This window comes from Plasmodium gallinaceum, assembly GCF_900005855.1.
Source record: "Plasmodium gallinaceum strain 8A genome assembly, contig: PGAL8A_v1_98, whole genome shotgun sequence".
NCBI lineage: Eukaryota > Apicomplexa > Aconoidasida > Haemosporida > Plasmodiidae > Plasmodium > Plasmodium gallinaceum.
Genome location: NW_021628265.1, coordinates 1,621,835 through 1,643,300, shown reverse-complemented (window position 1 = coordinate 1,643,300; position 21,466 = coordinate 1,621,835). Strand labels below are relative to the sequence as shown.

At 17.8% G+C, this 21,466-nt stretch overlaps 5 protein-coding genes across 5 annotated transcripts in view; 2 read left to right on the top strand and 3 right to left on the bottom strand.

Moving 5' to 3' along the window:
• PGAL8A_00368100 (conserved Plasmodium protein, unknown function) overlaps positions 1-5,496 on the top strand; it is a gene marked incomplete at both ends in the record, with an annotated part of 7,158 nt that extends 1,662 nt beyond the window's left edge. Inside the window, one exon of the mRNA XM_028672738.1 lies at positions 1-5,496. This exon is cut by the window's left edge and continues 1,662 nt beyond it. Within this exon, the coding sequence (XP_028529261.1) occupies positions 1-5,496 (5,496 nt within the window).
• A 435-nt stretch (positions 5,497-5,931) lies between these two features.
• Positions 5,932-11,263, bottom strand: MyoF (myosin F, putative; the record flags this gene model as incomplete). Its single annotated transcript, XM_028672737.1, has 5 exons — positions 5,932-6,027; positions 6,113-6,184; positions 6,283-6,569; positions 6,843-7,284; positions 7,406-11,263. The coding sequence occupies 5 exons, from the start codon at positions 11,261-11,263 to the stop codon at positions 5,932-5,934; spliced, it is 4,755 nt and encodes a 1,584-aa protein (XP_028529260.1).
• Positions 11,264-13,869: 2,606 nt separating this feature from the next.
• PGAL8A_00367900 (conserved Plasmodium protein, unknown function) lies at positions 13,870-14,516 on the bottom strand (the record flags this gene model as incomplete). The annotated part of the gene is made up of 2 exons (XM_028672736.1): positions 13,870-14,049; positions 14,190-14,516. The coding sequence occupies 2 exons, from the start codon at positions 14,514-14,516 to the stop codon at positions 13,870-13,872; spliced, it is 507 nt and encodes a 168-aa protein (XP_028529259.1).
• Positions 14,517-16,570: 2,054 nt separating this feature from the next.
• PGAL8A_00367800 (P-loop containing nucleoside triphosphate, putative) lies at positions 16,571-17,659 on the bottom strand (the record flags this gene model as incomplete). The annotated part of the gene is made up of 1 exon (XM_028672735.1): positions 16,571-17,659. The coding sequence occupies one exon, from the start codon at positions 17,657-17,659 to the stop codon at positions 16,571-16,573; it is 1,089 nt and encodes a 362-aa protein (XP_028529258.1).
• Positions 17,660-19,789: 2,130 nt separating this feature from the next.
• PGAL8A_00367700 (conserved Plasmodium protein, unknown function) lies at positions 19,790-21,242 on the top strand (the record flags this gene model as incomplete). The annotated part of the gene is made up of 2 exons (XM_028672734.1): positions 19,790-19,793; positions 20,047-21,242. 2 exons carry the CDS (start codon positions 19,790-19,792, stop codon positions 21,240-21,242), a joined length of 1,200 nt encoding a protein of 399 aa, XP_028529257.1.
• Positions 21,243-21,466: the final 224 nt, after the last annotated feature.

The window sequence follows — 21,466 nt, the reverse complement described above, 5'->3', positions numbered from 1 at the left end:
TCTTACTTAAATAATAATTCTGATAATTTTACAACAGACAATTATAAAATATTTGATTTTGACAATTATTCTATTAGCGAATCTTTTCAAACATTGATAAAAAATTGCGATAATATTCTTAAAAATAACATAAGAAATAATATATCAATTGATCTTAGTGAATGTAATAATCAAATGGATAGTAATTGTGAATTAAATATTAGCCACACTTCAAAGGATAACAACCATTTAAATGAAGTAATTAATATAAAGACAAATGATATTTTAAACCAAAAAAATGATTTGGAAGAAATAAATAATTTAAAGGAAGATAGTTTTTCAAAAGAAGAAAGTGAATTTATAAAAAATCATTGTGTAGTTCAAAGTAATTCTTCAAATAAAGAATATTGTACAAATAAAGAGAATGATTTCAAAAAGAAAAACTTTCTTGAACATTTAAATAATAATATTGAAAATATAAATAATATAAGAACAATTTCTTCAGAAAAAAGAAATTTTAATAATAAACGAGAAGTTTTAGAATACTCAGATAAATTAGAAAATAATACTAATACGTTTTGCAAAGAAAATATCTATTTATTAAAATTTAAACAGGAATCAAATATACATTTAAATAATGATATATATAGTAAGGAAATTAATTTATATAAATGTTCTGTTAATAAACAAAACAAATATCATTTAAATTTGATAGAAAGTTGTGAAGATTTAAAAAATCAAAATATTGATAAATATAAATGCAAAATATTTTTTTATATTAATTCATCTTTTGGAAAGTTAGCAATTTTAAAATGTTTACGTAATATTTACAAAAAATATTTTATAAAGCTAAAAAAAAAAAAAGTTAAAAATGAAACCATTATTTATTTTCGTATTCTTACAATTAAAAATAAAAATTTCATTTTAAAGAGAACAAAAAAGAAAATAGAATTAAAAAAACTAATGAATTTTCAAAAAGAAAAAAAAGATACCATATACTGCAATAAATTAAAAAAAGACAGGAATTTGTTAAATCAGAAGAAAGTAGAAAAAAGAAAAAAAAAAGGAACGAAAAAACTAAGTAGCATCGTTAAAAAAAACGAATATTATAACAATGACATATATGAAAAACTAAATTATAAATTTTCCAAAATTTTATTACGAGATTGTTTCACTAAACTTAATACATATAATAAAAACAATGAAAATAATCCTAATAATAATATATGTACTACAAATAAAATAAAATATATACATAATATAAAATATAATAATGTTGATAATAATTTTCCAAAAAAAAATGATGAAAACAATTTGGAATGTTGTAAAACAACAGTAAGTAACTATTGTGTAAATAAAGATGATAATATAAATATTGAGTATAATAATAGTAACAGTTACGAAAAAGGTAATGATAATAAAAATGATAAAAATAACATTCTTAATAATGAAAATAATAGTAACAAAAACTACAGTAAAATTTTTAACGTTGTATCAAAATTTCCTAATAAAAATGAGAATATAAAAAAAGAAAGTTTTCAACAAAAAAAGAACAAAAATGAAAAAAGTTATAATTCTGAATATATTAGAATGGAAAATCTAATAAATAATATTGTAAACTTAAATAAAGAAAATAAAAAATCCAATAAATTTATGCTTGTAAGTAACAAGGATAAATATAAAGTATCCCAGAATACACACAATTTCAAAAAAGTAAATAATATTAGTAAAAATGAAAATATAAAAACATCATATAGTAATGATGATAATAAAATTGTATGCCTAAAGAATAACATTCATAAAAATAAAAATGATAAAATAAATGTTGAAGGAATAAAGAAATTAGTAGAAAAAGTAAAGCTAAAAAAAAACAAAGAAAATGCTTATATTTATCTATATGGTTATAAAAATTTAAAATTTGGTGAATTTGTCATAGAACTTCAAGCATTAGAGGAAAATTGTAAATTTTTTAGAAAACTAAATTTAAGTGAAAAAAAAAAATTAACAATAAAAAAAGAAGATATAATAAAAAATTATTACAACAGTTTATGCATAAATGAAAAAAATGAAAAAATTTATAAAATTATTAATGACTCTTTTAACATAGAGAATTTTTTAACCTTTTTTACTCTTATTAAAATTAAAAATAAAGTTAATACATTTTTGAATGAAATTAATTGCTTAATACTAGGAATAAATAATTTAATTATCTATATTGATAAAAAGTTATTAGAAATACTAAATATTATGTCTAATTTTGAATCTATTAAAAATAGGAAAAATTCTTCAAAATTTATAATAATAAAAAAATTTATGAATTTCTTTTTAAATATAACAAACATATATAAAGATATATGTACTAAGGTAAAATCACAGGGTTCTATTTTTTCATTTATTAAGTTCAATTATGAAATAATTAACAATTATCTGCTTTTTCTCAATAAATTTTCAAACTATATATCATATAATACCAAAGAAATACAAGATTATTATAATCAAATAAAAGATATAAACAGAAATATAAAGGGAGTATACTTAAGCAACGAACAAAAAAATTTTTTTCAAAATATTTATAACAAGCTGGCAGATCACTTAAAAAATAGTTATGAAAAAATGTTAATTTTTAAAAAAATTTTAGATATATATTTAATAGAGTTGAAAAATATTAAAAAGTATCAAAAAGAATATACTTTTAATAAAGTAAATATTTTAATTAGCTCAAAATGTCCATATGATCTTTTAATTTTCTCCATAATAATTCAATGTAAAAATTTATGTGAAATAAGCATAAGAAATATATGTAACACTTTTGATTTTAGTAATTTCCGAAAAGAAAAAAATTTTTACTTTCTTTTTTTAAATAAAAAAATAAAAACTAACTTTTTAAAGAAAATTAAAAAAATAGTTAGAAATGACGTATATATTGAGTTGAAAAAAATTCTTTTTTATAAAGAGCTTAATAGACTTATGAATAATTCTTTAAATATAAAAACTGAAGAAAAAAGTAAATTAAACAAAAATTATGAGAATAATTCTGATAACAAATTTTTTAACAATTGTTTAATTGGTAGTTTTAAAGATAATCAAACAAATTTAGAAAACAAAAATGAATTAATCAAAGTTCAAATGGAAAATAAAATGAAAAAATTTAAATGTAAAATAAAAGAGAAAATTGAAAAAAATACTAGTTTTTTATCTAATGTTACAACTAATAATTTATATATGTGTTCATCATTGAGTAATTATGAAAATATAAAATATTTTGAAGGTGTTGATCAAATTTTAAAAACTAACAATACATTATCATTAGTGAAAAATATTAGAAAATCTTTGAATATAAATAGTTATTCTAGGTTTAATTATTCTTCAGATGAGAAAGAAAAACTTACAGAAGAAAAAAAAGATGTGAATTCATCATCCTTTATGAAAAATAAAAATATAAACTTTAAATGTGATGCATCAAAAAATTTCATTATGTTAACTTCACCAAAAAGAAAGGAATTTTTTAAAAATAAAATAAATAGTCTGAAAAACGTTTTTAAAAATTATGAATTAGAAGCTCATTCAGAAATGAAAAATAAAAACAAAAAAAAAAATAATATAAAAAAAATAGTTTTTAGGAAAGACGTAAATGAAAATAATGAAAAATTATGTAACTCATCTGTTTATAACTTAAAAGAAAATGTTTTAAAAAAAAATGAATACATAAATCAAATAAATCTAAAAAAAAAAAATTCTAGTGAATTATTACAGGATTCTAAAATCAATAAAAATAATTTTGTATTTTTTGGAGAACATAAAAGTGACAACTGTTTAAATAATGATAATGTAAAACTAAAATTAGAAAAAAATAATTGTGAAGGAAAAAAACAGAAAATTATCGAAAACATTGAAAATATAAAAGAAATTGAAAAAAAATACAAAAGATTAAAAGAAATAGAAAAAAAAGAAAAACTTAAAAAGAAATTACATGAACTAAAATTAAAAAAAATAACAAAAAACAATAATATAAAGATATTAAAAAATAAAGCCTTAAAAACAAAAAAGGAACTATATACTTCTTTAGTTAAAAAAGATATCAACGGATTTAACACTGTAATAAAATTTAAAATAAATAATGATGGACATTATGAATCAAAAAATAAGAAAAACCAAAGAACTTTTCTTAAAAATCAAACGAAAAATGATTTCAAAAGCGAGTCTTATTTAGTGAATAAAACAAAACTGGAAAACATTTTTGATAAAGATAGTAGTAATAATTCATATAAAAATCTTGATAACATAGATTTAAATTTTAAGAACATAAACGAATTAAATACACTTAATAACAATTATTATGACAGACCTACATATGTAAATATGTTTAAATCTGATGTTTTCTGTAAAAGAGTATTAAATGATTCAAATCAAAATGACATCCATAATAACTATTTTAATAATGTAAAAGAAAAATCATTTAAGAATGAATATGAAGAAATAGACAAGCTAAATATTTTTGACAAAATCATTATAAAAAAAAAAAATAAAAATTTAGAAAAAGATGATATTAATATTTTAGATAATAATACCATTCAGGATGTAAAAAAAAATGAAGAAAATGTAAAGAATATATATAATATGAATTTCTATAAAAAAATATTTCAGTCGAAAGATTTTGATAAATCTATTAATTCAAGAATAAATCTTTTTAATGAAAACAACAATACATCAATATTTGGAGAATCAAAAAATGTTTTATCATCACGGAAAATTATTAAATATAAGTTGTCTGATTATTCTGAGCATCTTAAAAATATTCAAAATAATAAATTTTTAAGTAACAAAGAATATACTGATTATGCACATAACCTGAAAAGTGATAAAGATATTAAAAATATGACAAAACTAGAATTAGAAAATTACAAAAAATTAAATGATTTTAATTACCTAAATAATAAAACACCTCAAGATATGAAAATATCAAAAAAAAATTGCGAATTAAAAAATATTAATGAACATCAAGAAAAAAAAACAATTCAGAATTACTTTAAAATAGAAAATAAAATTATACCAAATACGGAGGATATAACAAAAGAAAATAAGAAAATTAAAAATTGTGATAATTTCTCTAAAGAAAAACCAAATTGCAAATTAGATAAAAAATTCATAATAAATATAAATTTATCGAAAAATGAAAATAGAATAAGTAAAGAAAATACAAGATTAATAAATTTTCAAAAAGATAGAAACTCAAGTATTAGAAAAAACTTTTTAGCAAAGAATGTTTTTACTTTCAGTAAATACAAAACAAATGAATCTATAGAAAGAAGACAAAAAATTGATAAATATACTAAAGAACTTAGAAATTTAGCTTCAGAAAAAAAAGTTGATAGGCCAATTAAAAATATTAAAAATATAAGAAGTAAAATTAAAAAAAAATATATTATAGAAGAATTAGAAAAGAAAAAAAATAATAACATTAAAAATAAGGAAATATACATAGATGGATATGTTTTTTTAAGCAAAAAAAAATCTTAAATAAAAAAAATTTAATAATTCTAAAATACATTTTATTAAAAATATTATTAATGAATTTTCCGCTAAATTTTTATTTTATTCCAATTTTTTTGTAAGTTTATATGTATACTTTATTTTTTTTTTTTTTTTTTGTCTGTCCTTTATGATACTAACGTTATCTTATGAATTTTTAGTAAACTTTTTTTTTTTTTGTTGTTAAAAATATTCATAATTCTGTCTATTTGTTATTTTTTATGTTTTTTTTTCATAAAAGTATAAAATATATAATTTAAAAAGTAAAATTTTTTCTAAAGATTTAAAACAAATTTTTAATTTCATAATATAAAAAACAAAAATTTTAAATAAAAAAAAAAAAGTCTGAATATTAAAAAAAAAAAAAAGGATATTAAAAAAATTAAAAACAAAAGAATTCAATTTAGAAATTTCATTACCTTTTTACCTTTTGTTACATTTGAAAACATTTAATTCTATTGATGGTATTTTAGAATCTAAATTATTATCTAAATAATTACATAATAATATATAATTTTCCTGCAAAAATATTTACATTTAACAATGTTTCAATATTCAATTTTATGAAAATTAAATATATATTAAATGAAGAATATAATTTTACGTTATTTTCGTGTTCAATATTTGGTTCCGGAATATATGACTCGCAAACATAAAAATCCTCAGGTATAATAAGCTAAAGTTAGGAAATCAAATTTATTATATATTAATTTAAAAATATTTATAATTTTTTTTTTTTTTTTTTTTTTTTTTATATATAGTTCACATTTATACCTCGTCTGTTATATCAAAGTTAAAATGTTCTTTTAATTTTTCAGTTTTTGCAGGCTTATAAACACTATATATATTACTTATGTTACTATAATTACTTTTTATATATATTGATTTCTTCTTTTTCTCTTTTTGCTTAATCATATGATTTTGCTTATATTTATCTATATATCTATCATATATTGTATTTTTTATAAAATTGGAAACCTTTTTTTTTTCTTTTTTATAACTTGAAACAAAATCAACTTTTGAGTTAGCATGATAAGTTTTTCTTTTCATTTGGATTTTATCTAAAGGCAAAAATTAATAATTCATTAATTATATTTAATCATATAAATAATAAACTAAAAATAAAGAAATTGTAAGATATATTTTAAAATATAGTAGAAATAATAAAATTATTAAAAAAATAAAATAATTCAATATATATAACCCATTTATTAAGAGTAATAATTAAATAATAATGTATATTCAGTATGCAAAATATTTTTAGTAAGTGTAAAATTATATATAAAATTAATTATTTAAAATAATCACACAAAAATAAAAGAATAAATTTCTACTTGTTTTATGAAATTTCAATTCATTGTTTCTACAGTTATTGTTCTTTAAATTATTGTGACTATTACCACTGCAAATGCTTAAATTACTGAATCTAAACTTATTTTTTGTGATTGTATTATTAACATTTTTGTTATTAGAATTTAAATTTGTAGATCCTTTTATTTTACTTTTTTCACTCTTTATTATATTCCCAACACTAATAAATGGCTTATCTTCAATATAGGAATTTCTACTTTCATTTTTTAACATATCATTTCCATTTGTGATATAACTTCTTATATTTCCATTTTCATTTTCATCTTTAATATTAATTTGATGTTTATATTTAAATGTATGAATTGTGTTGTATTTATGTTTTAAAAAATTTTCCCCTGTATCCCATGTTTTCCTTTTTTTAAAACTGTTTTTACTTTTTGATAAATTATTTAATTTTTCTCCAATCTATAAATAATTTACAATCAATCATTTTTAATTTCTTCTATATATGCATATATTAATTTGTATACAAAAATATATATATGTAATTTTTTTTTTTTTTTTTTTTATTCCTTCATTAACTTACAGCGATAGAATGTCTGTATTTTTTTGTTTCTATATATATAAAAGAGCCTACGCGATCAGTTTCACTAAATTGCTTATTTAAACTACCAAAACAATTTTTTTTTTCTTCTTCCTTTATTACATTTTTAATAAGAATATTATTAGTTTTTTTTTGTTGATTTATATTAGCAACCTTTAGACAGTAATTAATGTATTTTTTTTTCATGTATTTTTTAAATGCCCTCTGTATTTTTACAACATTTTTTAAAACGTATTGATAATCAGATTTAGTAATATACATTATCCAATTTTTCCTAATAATATTGGAAGCATTAACCCTTTTTTTAAAGTATTTTTGAAATAAGTAATAATCTTGAATAAATAAAATTTGTCTTTTCATATATAAATATTTTTTTCTTGAAATGTATTTTCTAAAATTTTTTTGTATAATAAGTGAACTATTTCTTAAATTTAAAAAATATATCCTTTGTTTATACACATTAAAATAATATAAAATAATTTTTTCTATATTATGTAATTTTTTCTTAAATAAATAATTATTGTATAAATTTAATCCATATTCCATTAATTTTTTTGCCCTTTGTTTTTTAAATAATATTTTAAATCTACATCCATATAAAACAAAATTTAACAATCTTTTTTTTCTTTTATATAACCAAAATTTATAAACGCATTCTATGAATTTATTTTTCTTTTTTTCGTTTTTATTTAAAATTTCATTTATGATAGACAAAACTCCAAAACGAAAGAAAACTTTAGTTTTTCCAAAGGTATATTCATTAGTATTAATTTCTAAAAACTTTAATACTATTTCACAAAACATCTTTGGTGTTAAAAATTCTTTCATTTCATCATGTAGAATATTACTATAACTTATCCAAATATCATCATATAAAACACGGCAAGGAAATCCATTTTTCATTAAATTTAAAATATCAACCATTCCACTCATAACTAGCTGATTAAGAACTAAATTTTTATTAAAAAATCTTGACTGCTTTTGTTGATTAGGTTTAATACATCTAATGAATTTAGATGATGTTTTATCTAATTCATTTGTAAGCATTTCTAATTGTTTTTTAAAATATGAAAATATGGATTTTACTTTATTTTTATAAACATTATTTGTATTATTACAACATATATTTTTTAATTCACTTTCATGATTAGATATCATTTCTTTAACAGAAAGTTTTCTTTTATTTGATTTTGTCTCTTCAATTTTTAATTCAATTACTTTCAATTCCTTTTTAATTTTTGTTTTTTTAGTTTCATATCTTTTTCTCTTTAACAAATTTACACTAATAAATGAGTTGCAACTTAGTAAAAAATTTTCAATATCATTGGTAAGTATGTCAACGTTCTTATTAAAGAAATCATTCGAATCATACAGAACATCACCTGCATAATGAGAAATTATAAAAGAGTTATTTGAACGTTTATAATTTTTCACTATACATTTATATTTAGCTGAATTAATAATGTTTTTATTTAATTTTTCAAAAAACAAATCATTTTTATTTTTTTCACTAGATTTATTTGATGATATTAACAAAGATAAATCTTCCAATATTGTATATATGCTAACATCTTTTGTATCTCCTATCAATGAGATAACATTACTATTATCATTATAATGTAGTTTTTCAATACATAAATTTTCTTCATAATGAATTTTCTGCTCATTATAAATTATTTGTTTCAAAAAAAAAGAATGTAATATTTCATTAGCATAATTAATGCATAATTGTTCAAAGCCATTTATTCCTTCTTGAGAAAAATTTTCAAATCCATATATGTCTAATATACCTATAAAATATTTTATATCATTAAAATTATTATTTCCATCTTGAATATAATCAGAATTTGAATTATCTTTTTTCTTTCTATAAGATTTCCTCTTTCTTTTTTTTTTATTTTCATTTTTTTTTTTCTCTTCATTGAAATCTTCATCGTTTGTTATTTGTTCTTCAGATTCAAAGTTATATTCATTATTATTTTCAAAATATTCTTCATCTTCATTAGTGTTTAATGAGTCATTTACGCGTGATATTATATATTCAAAAAGCAATTGGTACAGTGCTTTTGATATTACATCACGATTATAAATTGCTTGTTGATATGTGTAGTTTTTTTGTGTTTCTCTAACTTTTTTTATTGTCAAAATTTCTACAATCTTATTTACATGAGAGTTTTCATTTTTTATTTCTAATAATTTATTTAAATTTTCACACACTTCTGCATTTTTAATTTTTAATGTTCCCCCTTCATTTTCATTTTCAATGAAATCAATGTTTCCTAATAGCAAAATACAAATTAGCGTTTTATAAATTTCTTTTTGTTCATTTTCGAACACTCCTATACTATGGAAACATTTTATAATTACATCTAAATCATATAAGCATTTGTAATTTTTATTTTGTTCATCTATATTTTCTTCACAATTTAACTTACTCTTCATTTTGTTTTTCTTACTATTTTGGCTTTCTACTCTTTCTTTTTCTGTCTTTTTTTTTTTTATTTTATTTTTTTTATTTTTCTTATTTTCCGTATTATCTTTCTCTTCTTTCTCTTCTTCCTCTTCATTTTCTATTTCATCTCCATTTTCGATTTCACTTTCTTCTTCTAATTTACTTATTTTATTTTTTGCTTTTAAATAATTATATTTGTACCATGGCAACAAATTGAATTCATTTTTTAATTTTTCATTTTGGCATAAAGAATAAAAAATATGATAATTACTTTCCCCATATGGGATATCAACCACTCTTGATTTGGCGAGTAAATATGTTTCAATAGAAGCAGAACATAATATTCCTTTTTCATTATAATTTAGTTTCATTAATTTTCCGAATCTACTACTGTTATCATTTTTTATTGTTTTAGCGTTTCCAAAGGATTCCAATAATGGATTACTATTTTGTATTTTTTCTTCATACGAAGGTATCTTTTTTTGTAAAAAATTTTTGTTATTATTTGTATTATTAAATTTATTGAGTTTCTCTTTTTTTTTATTTATATTGTTACTATAATCATCATTTATATCACTTAAATTAAACTCATCGTATTCATCATTCTTAACACTTAAATTGTATTTATTAACATCATTGTTTTTATTTATATTTTTATTCCTACCTACTATTTTATTGGAATTTTTTTCATGGTTTTTCTTTTTTTCTTTATGACAAAAACTTAAATAGGTAAGATATTTTAGAACTTGCTTTGATGATTCTGTTTTACCAGCACCACTCTCACCACTTATAATTATTGATTGACTTACTTTATCTTTGATTAAGCAGTTATATGCATCATTAGCAATTGAAAAAGGATGAGGTATCGCAAATAAATTATTCTCTTCTTTTACTTTATTCATATAATTTTCATCATATATTTCAAAAGTTTCATATGGATTTACAGATAATAGTATATATCCTATGTATGTATAAATGCAATTTCTATTTTCTTCATTTAAATAAGCTTTATTATATCTCTGATAAATATTTTCTAATAAATTTGGTGGGTTAAGATAAATTAATTCAGTATTATCACTACAACCGAAATTTGTATCCATTGGTAATAAATATTTTACATTTTCTGTTATACTATAATTTATATTATTTTTTAAAGAATTATAATTATCTTCTATAAATATATGAATCTCTACTTCATTTTTAGAAACAAAGCTTTTTACTCTTCCTTTAAAGAAACAAAATATTTTGTTTTTATTTTTATAATAATCAAAAATCTCTCTATACAACACTATATTTTTCTTTTTTATAGAGTTTATATTCACCCATACCAATGAATTTTCATAAATATAATTTATATCTCTTAATTCTAAAGATCTTTGCTTAAACATTTCTAATGTTATTTTAAATAAAAATTTCTCTAATTATATATTTATCTAATAGATATAAAAATAGAAAAAATAAGCAAATTTTATGAAAAAAATTTATTATAATTATTTTTATATAAGTTTGAAACTATTTTTACTATGTTTTTATTATCATGTATTTTTTACAAAATTATAATTAAATAAAATTTTCATATTCTTTATATACCAAAAAAAAAAAAAAATTAAAAAAGACATACTTTTAGAAGTTTATTTAGAAAAAAAAATTAGAGTTTTAAATTATATAGAAGCAAAATAAAATTCACTATTTTTCTTTTTTTTGTAATAAAAATAAAAATTCCATAATGTAAAAATTTTCTACATAGACTATATAAATATGTTTCTACTAAATTTAAAATTTTCAATTTCAATATTATAGTGTCTAGGGAAAAAAAATATGAAACACACACTAAATTTTTTAACTTTAAAAAATATGGATAATGTATAAAGTACATATTATTAAATATGTATAAATTTGGAATTTTTAAAAGAATAAGAAATAATATTAGTGAAATTAAATTATATTTCTATTATTTTAGTTTTTATATTTTTCTATATAACATAAAATAATTACTAATACATGTATAAAAAAAAAAAAAAAAAAAAAAATATCTTCTATTTCTACGTTTCTAAGTAATATTCATAAATAACAATCATAAAAAAGATTTCATTAACAAGTTAAAAAGTATTTTACTTTAAAAAAATTAATGATTTAAAAAATTTAAAAAATAAATAATATTTTATATTTTATTTCCTATAACATTAATTTTAAACAATGATGGTATTTAAAAAACGAAAATTTCCAGTTTACAATTTTCCCTTTTTTTAATATTGAAAGTAGCAAAAGTACATAAATCTTATGAAAATATCAAAATTTGTAATATAGTGTAAAAAAGAGACAATTTTTTTCTGATTTTATAAAAATTTTGTTTTAAGGTCTTATATATAAGTCTCCAAAGAAAAATAACATATTTTATTGTTTATATTTTTGATAATATTAAAACTAATTTTATTATCTTATTTTTAATTCCTTAAAATTTAATATATTTTTAATTTTGTATAAATCTAAAAAAGATGAAGTTTTTATATATAAATAAAGAAAAATAAATTTATTATTTTTCATTATTCTCAAAGAATTTAAACTAAAAATATTTATTTAATCTAATAGAAAAAAAAAAAAATATATATATATATATATATATATATATATTATAAATACATATAATATGATTTAAATAAATTTTTTATAAAACTTTTTTATGTATATTATACAGTACATTGTAGAAGAGTTCTACTTATATTTTGTCTTGTAATTTTCAGAATATTCTTACATTTTATAACCTTATATTTGTGTGTATGTTATTCAAAAAAAAGTTCCTGTTGAAAGTATATAATAATATAAAAAGTTGTAATTTAAAAATACTAATGCAATACATTTTAAGACAAAGTAAAATTATGAGGTTAATATTTTTAATTTTAAATAATAATACCTGATTAAATCTATATATCTTAATGCAATTATTTTACTTTTAAATTTTTAATTTTTAATTTAACAAGTTAATTTTAAGAATATTCATTTATAATAAATAAAAAAAAAAAAATTATATTTATATAGATTACCACTTTTATTTGAATTATTTAATAAGTTTTTTGTCTATAAAAATATATTTTTTGAATTAACACATTTCATACTAATTCATATATAGTAGTTCCATAATTTAGATTTAACAATATGAATGTTAATAAATTATAGATTTTATGTTCTAATAAAAAATGTATGTTAAAATATCTCAACTACTAAAATTAACTTCATGCATATAAATGTAAATGATAAGAAATAAAAAGTAAAAATTAATTTTACCTAATTTTTTTTTATTATATTTGTTGTAAATTTTTAAAATATTTATTATTTATACTATAATTTTATACTTTTTTTTTTTTTTGCGCAAATCAAGAAATTAAATGGAATAATATTATATTTAATAAGTTATATTTTCATTCAATTTTCTTTAAATGTAATAAAAACTTAATATTCGTTTTTAAGAAATTGGTTAATATTTAGTGAAAAAAAGAAAAAATTGATTATTTATTTAATAAATAAATTTTTAATGAAAACTAAAGCATAAAAAAATGTAATATGAAATAATAATCATTTAGCAAATTTACGAAAAAGAAAAATTTTCACAGCTTTATTAAATAATTACTTAATTTGCAAAATTTTGAAGAAAACAGTTATGAATGTGAAATTTACGATTTTTTCAAAAAAAAAAGAAAAAAACCCTTCATTTATATGGAAATTTCTCCCTTGTAATTTGCATCACTCGTGAAAGTCTTTATAAAATATTATATATATAATTTTTTTTTTCGTAATTTTTTGCAAACAAAATTAATAGCATTCAATGATAAAATAAATTTTATTGTTAAGATAAAATTTACATATATAATAATTAAAAAATATAAAAGAAAAAATGTACATTATAAAATATATTTTCAAAAACGTAAAAAGCCAGTTTTCACAGGAAAAAATATTTTCAACTATATAGCAAAAAAGAATATTTCTATACTTCAAAATATTAACAACAGTAAAATTTTTTTGTTTTTTTTTTTGTTTTTTCTAAATTAAGAGGAGCACAAGATAAAGGATTTATAATCCCATATGGATCATAATATGGATTCATTGGCATATGTAAACCCCCATAGTACTGAGGGATTCCTCCATACATTGTATTCATTCCATTAAACATATGATATTGCTACAAAAAAAAAAAAAAATATAAAAATAAAATTTGATAGTTAAAGTGTTTTAAAAATATTTTATTAAGATTTTCTAATTATTTATAAATATATAAATAAAAATTAAATTAGAAAAATCTTATTTTATATAATGGTTTACGGGGTAATCTGTGGGGACACCATTATTTTGAAACATTAAACTTTGATTTATAGCTGCAGCTGCTTGCATAGCCGTTGGATCAACTGGTATTCCCGATTCATTAATACTAGGTGTCATATATTGAATATTATTTACACCCATTGGCGAATTATTTTCATGTGTAACTGTATAATATCCTTCTATAGGATTTGTTTTTCCTAAATTTTGCGTAGCTTCATTATAATTGTTATCTTGTGATGAATTAATGTGTGTATCTTTATCATACACATTTTCTTCATTTCCATCATTTGGTGTAGCTTTTAAATTTTGCGTTTCAGTAGATTGCATTTTTCCTTAAATTAAAAATTTTTTTTAAGAATTAAAAAATAAAAAAGAAAGTTTTATGGCAAATATTTAAAAATAATAGATTTAAATTTTAGAAAAAAAAAAAAAAAAAAAAACGCTATATTTTATATTAAAAAAAAATAAATAAAAATAAAATTTTGATCTCAGAATATATTATGAAACAATCTACAGATGTTTTCTGAACAGTTCATTTATATTTATTAAAAAATTGAAATTTTTTTCTTAACATATATGTATTAAAAAAAAATTTTTTGGAAGTAGTAAGCTTTTATTTCTGTTTAGAATTACAACAGCAACAAATAAAAAATAAATAAAATGAATAAAATGTGTATGATAGTTTTACGAGAGACTATATCTCTTTTTTGTGAATATTATGCAAAAATGATTAACTTTAATACGTAAGTCTTGTATATACAATTAAATCTTTTATTAATAAAAATATAATAAAATAAATATTTGAAATATTTCATGCACTTTCATTGACATAAGTGAAAACTAAAACATTAAATTTATGTAAGGATAAAAATTAAAGGTAAAAGGCAAAAAAAAATTTTATAAATGGTGCAACAATCTGTGTAAATATTTTGCAACAAGTCTATAATTTCTTATGATTTCTTCTTTTAATATGTAGGTCTTATTAACCAAAATTTTATGTATATATTAAATGTGAAAAATGGTTATTTTGAAACATCTTTTTTTTGTTAAATATCATTTCAGAATTTTATATATTTAGCATCCTTCATTATTTTTTATGAAATATGGTAAATACATTTAGATCTTTATAATTTGCACATTTTATTTATAATTTCTCTTTTATATGATTTTTGCTTATAAATTTTTGCATGTAAAAAAAAAAATTTACATCAAAAAATTTTATATAATTTTATTTTCCATATAAAAGGAATTTTTTTTTATTGAAGGAATTAGTTAAAATTAAGATTTTAATTATTACGTACTGTAAGAATACATGAAGGAAATAATTTTCTTTTTGTGTGCAAAATAAGTGCATATGAACGACAAAAAGTTAATTATTTTTTCTGCTTTTATTTATGATGTAAATTTTATGTTAAAATTTTGTTTAATAAATACAAATTATAAGTTATAAAATAATCATTAAAAGTGAATTATGTCGTAGAAGTATAGAATACTTTAATTATCATATTACATATATGATTTTAAAATATTTTCTAAAAAATTTAATTCAAAAGCTTTTTTTATTATAAAAAATGGAGTTATAAGAATTTTTTGCTTCTATATATATTTTTATTCTCTGAAAAAATTATTATTTTATCTATACAAAAAAGTTTCTACGTTGTTATTTAAAGTAACAGATTTATTCACAAAAAAGGATTTTTAGAGCATACAGCTAAATTATTTTCTTAATAATATTCTATATGACAAGTTAAAATAGTTGTATTAATTATTTCTATTTTGTTATTTATGAGGTTAAAATATCTTAATTTAAAATTTGCAATTTTCTTTAGAAAATTATTTCTTCACATTTATTTTTTATTTCCTTTTATTTGCATTTTAAATTTAAAAATTAGAAAAAACAATTATTATTTTATAGTGTTCCTTTATTTGCCATATGAATAACTAAACGGTGATGATATTTAATATATTACTGTTGAAAAATTAAATTTTTTAAGAATTTTTTTTAAATGATAATGGATTAATTAAATTTCTATTAAACTCATTATTTTTTACAAATTATTGGGAAATATATATATGATTTCTTTAATTTCTTAATTGAATTATATATCTAAAATATATTGAGGATATGATAAAATATTTTTGATAATTGAAGTATTTATATTTTAATAAAAATTAAATATATAAAAAACTCGCATGTGTATAACACATTAATAATTCCTTTTAGCAAATTCATGTTTTCCTTTTTTTATATAGTTTAAATTATAAAATTATATTTGCAAGTAAATTTTTCTAATTCCATGGGGAACTATTTTCTTTTATTTAATTATTACTTTTAGTTATACGTTGTTAATAATTCTCTACAAATATATATATATTTTCTTTTATAATGATACAATTGTGTGCGAATTAATTATCATAAAAAAAAATTTTGAGTAGTGAATTTTGTCCATATCTTTCATTTCAGAAGATAAGCACAATAAAATGTTCAAATTTTTTAAATCATTTTTCTTATTGATAGGTGTAAATTCACTTTTTTCATTTGATATTAAAAAAATTAAAAAAGGTTTTTCTATTAAAAAATTATTAGTTATAAAATCTTTTTTGCGAAATATATGTGTTTTCAATATATCATTAAAATTATGAGGTATTAAAAATACTTGTTTTAAATCGTTTGATTTATTAATAGAGAAATTATGATAATTTTTATTCTCAGGTATTTCAACACCATTTATTTGTTCTTTCAATTTTTCATTAAAGGACAAATTAATAGTATATTCAATAAATTTATCCTCATTACTTAATTTTGTATAAATAAATAGAAATTTAAATTTTTTCTTTAAATTTAAAATGAGAGTAAAAGCATAATCTAATAAATCTGATGCATTTCTTTTTACGTAATTATTATCTGAAAAAAAATTTATTTTATCATATTTACAAAAATTCCAAAAAGATAAAGAGTCAATAATCAGTGCTTCAATGGAAATTTTCTTTTCTAATAAAATTTTTAACGTATTTAAAATAACCAAAAGATGACCTGGATTGAAAATTGGAATATAATAAATGTTGGAAAAAGAATTATCTAAAAGTTCTTTTTTTAAACTATTATTTTTACATTTATCAGTATTAATAGTTTTATAATTACTCATATATTTAAGAAATTTATTATTTATTATATTTTCATAATTTTTATAATTAAAAGACAAATCACAATCCAAATAAACAACTTTGCAATTCATCCCTTTTAATTCTTTAACAGCTGTAAGGTCAACTAATATTTCTGTTAATAATAATGTTTTCCCACAATTTTCTTTTCCATATATACATACACTATCAGATTCTTTTAAGATTCCATTTTTTATACATTTTTTTATTATTGCACAATCATTAAAGCAATATTTTTTTGTAACTCTTTCATATAATTCCAAACATGTACAATCTATTTCAAAATTTTCCGTCTTTTTATTTGCCATGCAGTTTTATGCAAAAATTCTGAATATATAAATAGAAAATTATGTTTGTATATTTACATATATATTTTTATAATTATTATTCAATATATATATATATATATATATTAATGATATTTTCGTTCATGATATTTTTATCTTATAAATGTACATAAAAAGTTACTATTTTCAAAATAATTATTCTATTTTATTTCGTACGTTTTTAAAGTATACAAAATTTTCTTTCTTTTTTAGAAATATAAAGAATAAACATAAACGTTAATAAATTTTACAAGAAATGTGTTAAGTTTTGTAATATTAATGTGAAGTAATATCAAATGAAATTCTTAATTCTTTAAATAATTTCTTTTCTTTTTCATTTTTATAGAATTCCTTTAAAATTAATTTGTTCTTTTATTTTTATAATTTTGACTATAACTACTGTATAATTTTTTATATAAATCTATTAAAATAAATTTCTATTTTTGCGTTCAAATTATTTTTTTTTAAATTTTAATTTATGAGTTTAAATATTTTATTTCAATTTATATTTCCATTTTATACGTATTTTATAGTTAATAAATGAAAAATGGAAAATACCACATTCTCATTACATATGGAATTTTTCCTTTTCTTTCTAATATTCTTTTTATAAAGGATTTCATGAACAAATTTAAAACATTTTACATTTATGAGTTATAAAAAATATCAAATTTGATATATATATAATTTCTCTATGTTTTGCTACACCTTTAGAAAATTATTGCACAAAAAAAAAAAAAATATTGCTCTAAAATATGATCGTTTATAAAGTATTTCTATATAATTTCTTTTTTTAAATATATTTCAATTTATAAAATATCATTAAAAAAAAGAAAATTTAAACCTATTATTTTTTCTATATAATCTTAATCAGTATATTTGTTATTAAAAGAAATAAATATTGACTCTAAGGGCAAAATTTCATTAAAATATGTATAATGATTATTTTAAAGAATATAAATTTTTTTTTATAAATGTAGTGGTATAAATCCATTTCATTATTTGTAATATGAAATGCCTTTTAATAAATTAAAATAATTTTTATAAATATTTTTTTTTTTTTTTTTGTAATTCTTTTTTTATGGAAAATTTATATATTTTTTTTTTTTTTAAATATTATACACTTTACAATTTTTTCTATTAAAATAAAATTTGACTGTCTTTATTTCTTTTTTTATTGAGTTTTATAAAATATAATTTTACATAAAAGAGTATTATTTATTAGAACTAAAATTTTTATTAAATTGAATAATTACTTATAATAAATAATAAAATTATAATATTCTTTAAAATTTTATTTTAAAAATGATCATATATTCGAATAATATTTTTTAATATATAAATATATAACATTAAGAAAAAATAGAAATAAAATGAACTATCAAAAAATATATACTAAAAAAAAGGGAAAAAAAATATATGAAGACATTTAATACTTCTAAATGATCAATATGAAAATGATTTAACTATAAATAAATACAAAATTAGATGTAAGGTATAAATGCATATGAAAATATATATATATAAGAAATATGAAAATAAATATAAAAAAATGTAAATTAAAAAAAGTAAAAATACATTATAATATATATACAAAAATTTGTTTCAAATTGCAAAATAAAATCTAAAGCAAATTAAAAAAAATAATAAAAATTTTTCTTAATGAATCATAGAAAAAAATATTAAAACTTAAAAAAAAGAAACGTGCATGACAAAAAAAAAAAAAAAAAAAAAAAAAGTTTTTATTTTAAATTTAATATTATTTTTAAATTAATAATATTAACTAAATTGTCAATTTCTTAATAAAAGTGTAATTCCATTTTTTTTTTTTTTTTTTTTTTTTTTTNAATTTTTTTTTTTTTTTTTTTTTTTTTTTCAATTTTTTTTCCTTTTTTTTTTGTTCTTATATTGAACTTAAAAGTTCATATACATTTTTTCCATCTTTAGAACATTAGTATCATTTAAAGAATCCTCAAAGTTTTATACATATAGCAAAGAGATTAATACGTTTTTTTTTTTTTCTTAGATAACTTTTTTTAATTACACATTTACTAATTATTTGTAACTTCAAGAAAAAAAAAAAGATATTTTAGAAAATTTATCATTGAGCTAATGGGTAAATATATATAATTATATATATGTATTATATACTGTATAAATGGAATGTAATATTCATTATTATTAAGATTTCATATATATATAAATTATAATTTTTTATTATATGTAATTTATGTAATAAATATCATGATAATATGGCTTATAAACTTAATAAAATTAGCTAATTAATAAATATAAAAATTATAAAAAGCAATATGCATAATTTATATATATATATATGTATATTATTTATATAAATTAAAAATTTATAGATACAACAAATGAAGTCTGTAAAATAGAGAGCATATTAGATAAGATATTACCAGAAAAAGATTTAAACTTAGTAACTTTAAAGAGTGTTAGGAAGGATGTAGCTGATCATTTAAATGTAGATGAATCTTATTTTTCTGAAAATAAGGAAAAAAAAGATTTACTAAAAAAAATTTTAAAGGAAAAAATTTTAAAATTATATAACCAACAACAGAATGAAGAAGCCGATGAAAAAAAAGAAAAAGATAAAGATGAAGATGAAGAAATTAAAAAATATACATTAAAGAATAATATCAAAAAAAAAAAAGTTATTGAAAGTAATGAGGAAAGTTGTGAAGACATTAAGGGAGATTCAAGGGAAAGTGAAGAATTGTATGAAGATGAATCAGAAAGTGATAAATCAGTAAAGGTAAAAAAGAAAAAAAAAAGAGAAATAAATTCAGATGAAAATAAACCTCTAAAAAAAAAAAGAAAAGAAGAAATAGATTCTGGAGATGATTTAACAAAAAAAAAGAAAAAAAGAAGTTTTAGTAATAATAGTAAACAAAAAAATGCTCATACAACTAAAAAGGAGAAATTAAGAAAAATTGTATTAGATTTAAAAATAGGCCCCACTATATTTAAAGATTTAAATAAAGAAAATGAAGAAGAATATAATAAAAAACTTGAACAACGAATAATTGAATTTTGTGAAAAAAAGCAAATATGTTCAGAACAAAACAGATTACCTAATCCAGCTGAAATACATGAGTATAGAAAAAAAAAGAAATTAAAAGAGGAATTAGATGGTATTGATCCTTCTAATATTATTGATTCTACTACAAGACCCAGAAGAAGAAACCAAAATATATATGTAAGTCAAAAGTTTTCCGAAAGTGATGAAGAAGATGATGAAGATGATGAAGAAAATGAAGATGATGATGAAGCTGTAGTAGAAGGTGAAGAAGATGAAACTGTAGATGAAAGTTTAACTGAAAAGGGAAAAAATTTAAAAAAAAAAAACAAAAGGAAAAAGGAAAATAATGATGAACAAGACGAAGAAGAAGAGGATGAAGAAGAGGATGAAGAAGATGAAGAGGAAGATGAAGAGGAAGATGAAGATGAAGAAGAAGAGGAAGAAAAAGAAGAAGATGATGAAGAAGAAGATGATGATGATGAAGAAGAGGTAGAAGAGGAAGGAGATGAAGAAGATGATTAATGACATTTAAGGAGAACAAAAAAAATTGCTAAAGATGAAGTTAAAAAAAAAAAAAAAAAAAAAAAAACAAATAAAAAAAAATTTTTTTAAAATGCGGTTTTAAGTAAATATATATTCTAGTCATTTTTACTTTTTTGTAAATCCTTTTTTTATATATTTCATTTTAATTTTTTTTTCTTTTTATTATTCTCTTTTAATATTTCAAAGTTATACTAATACACTAC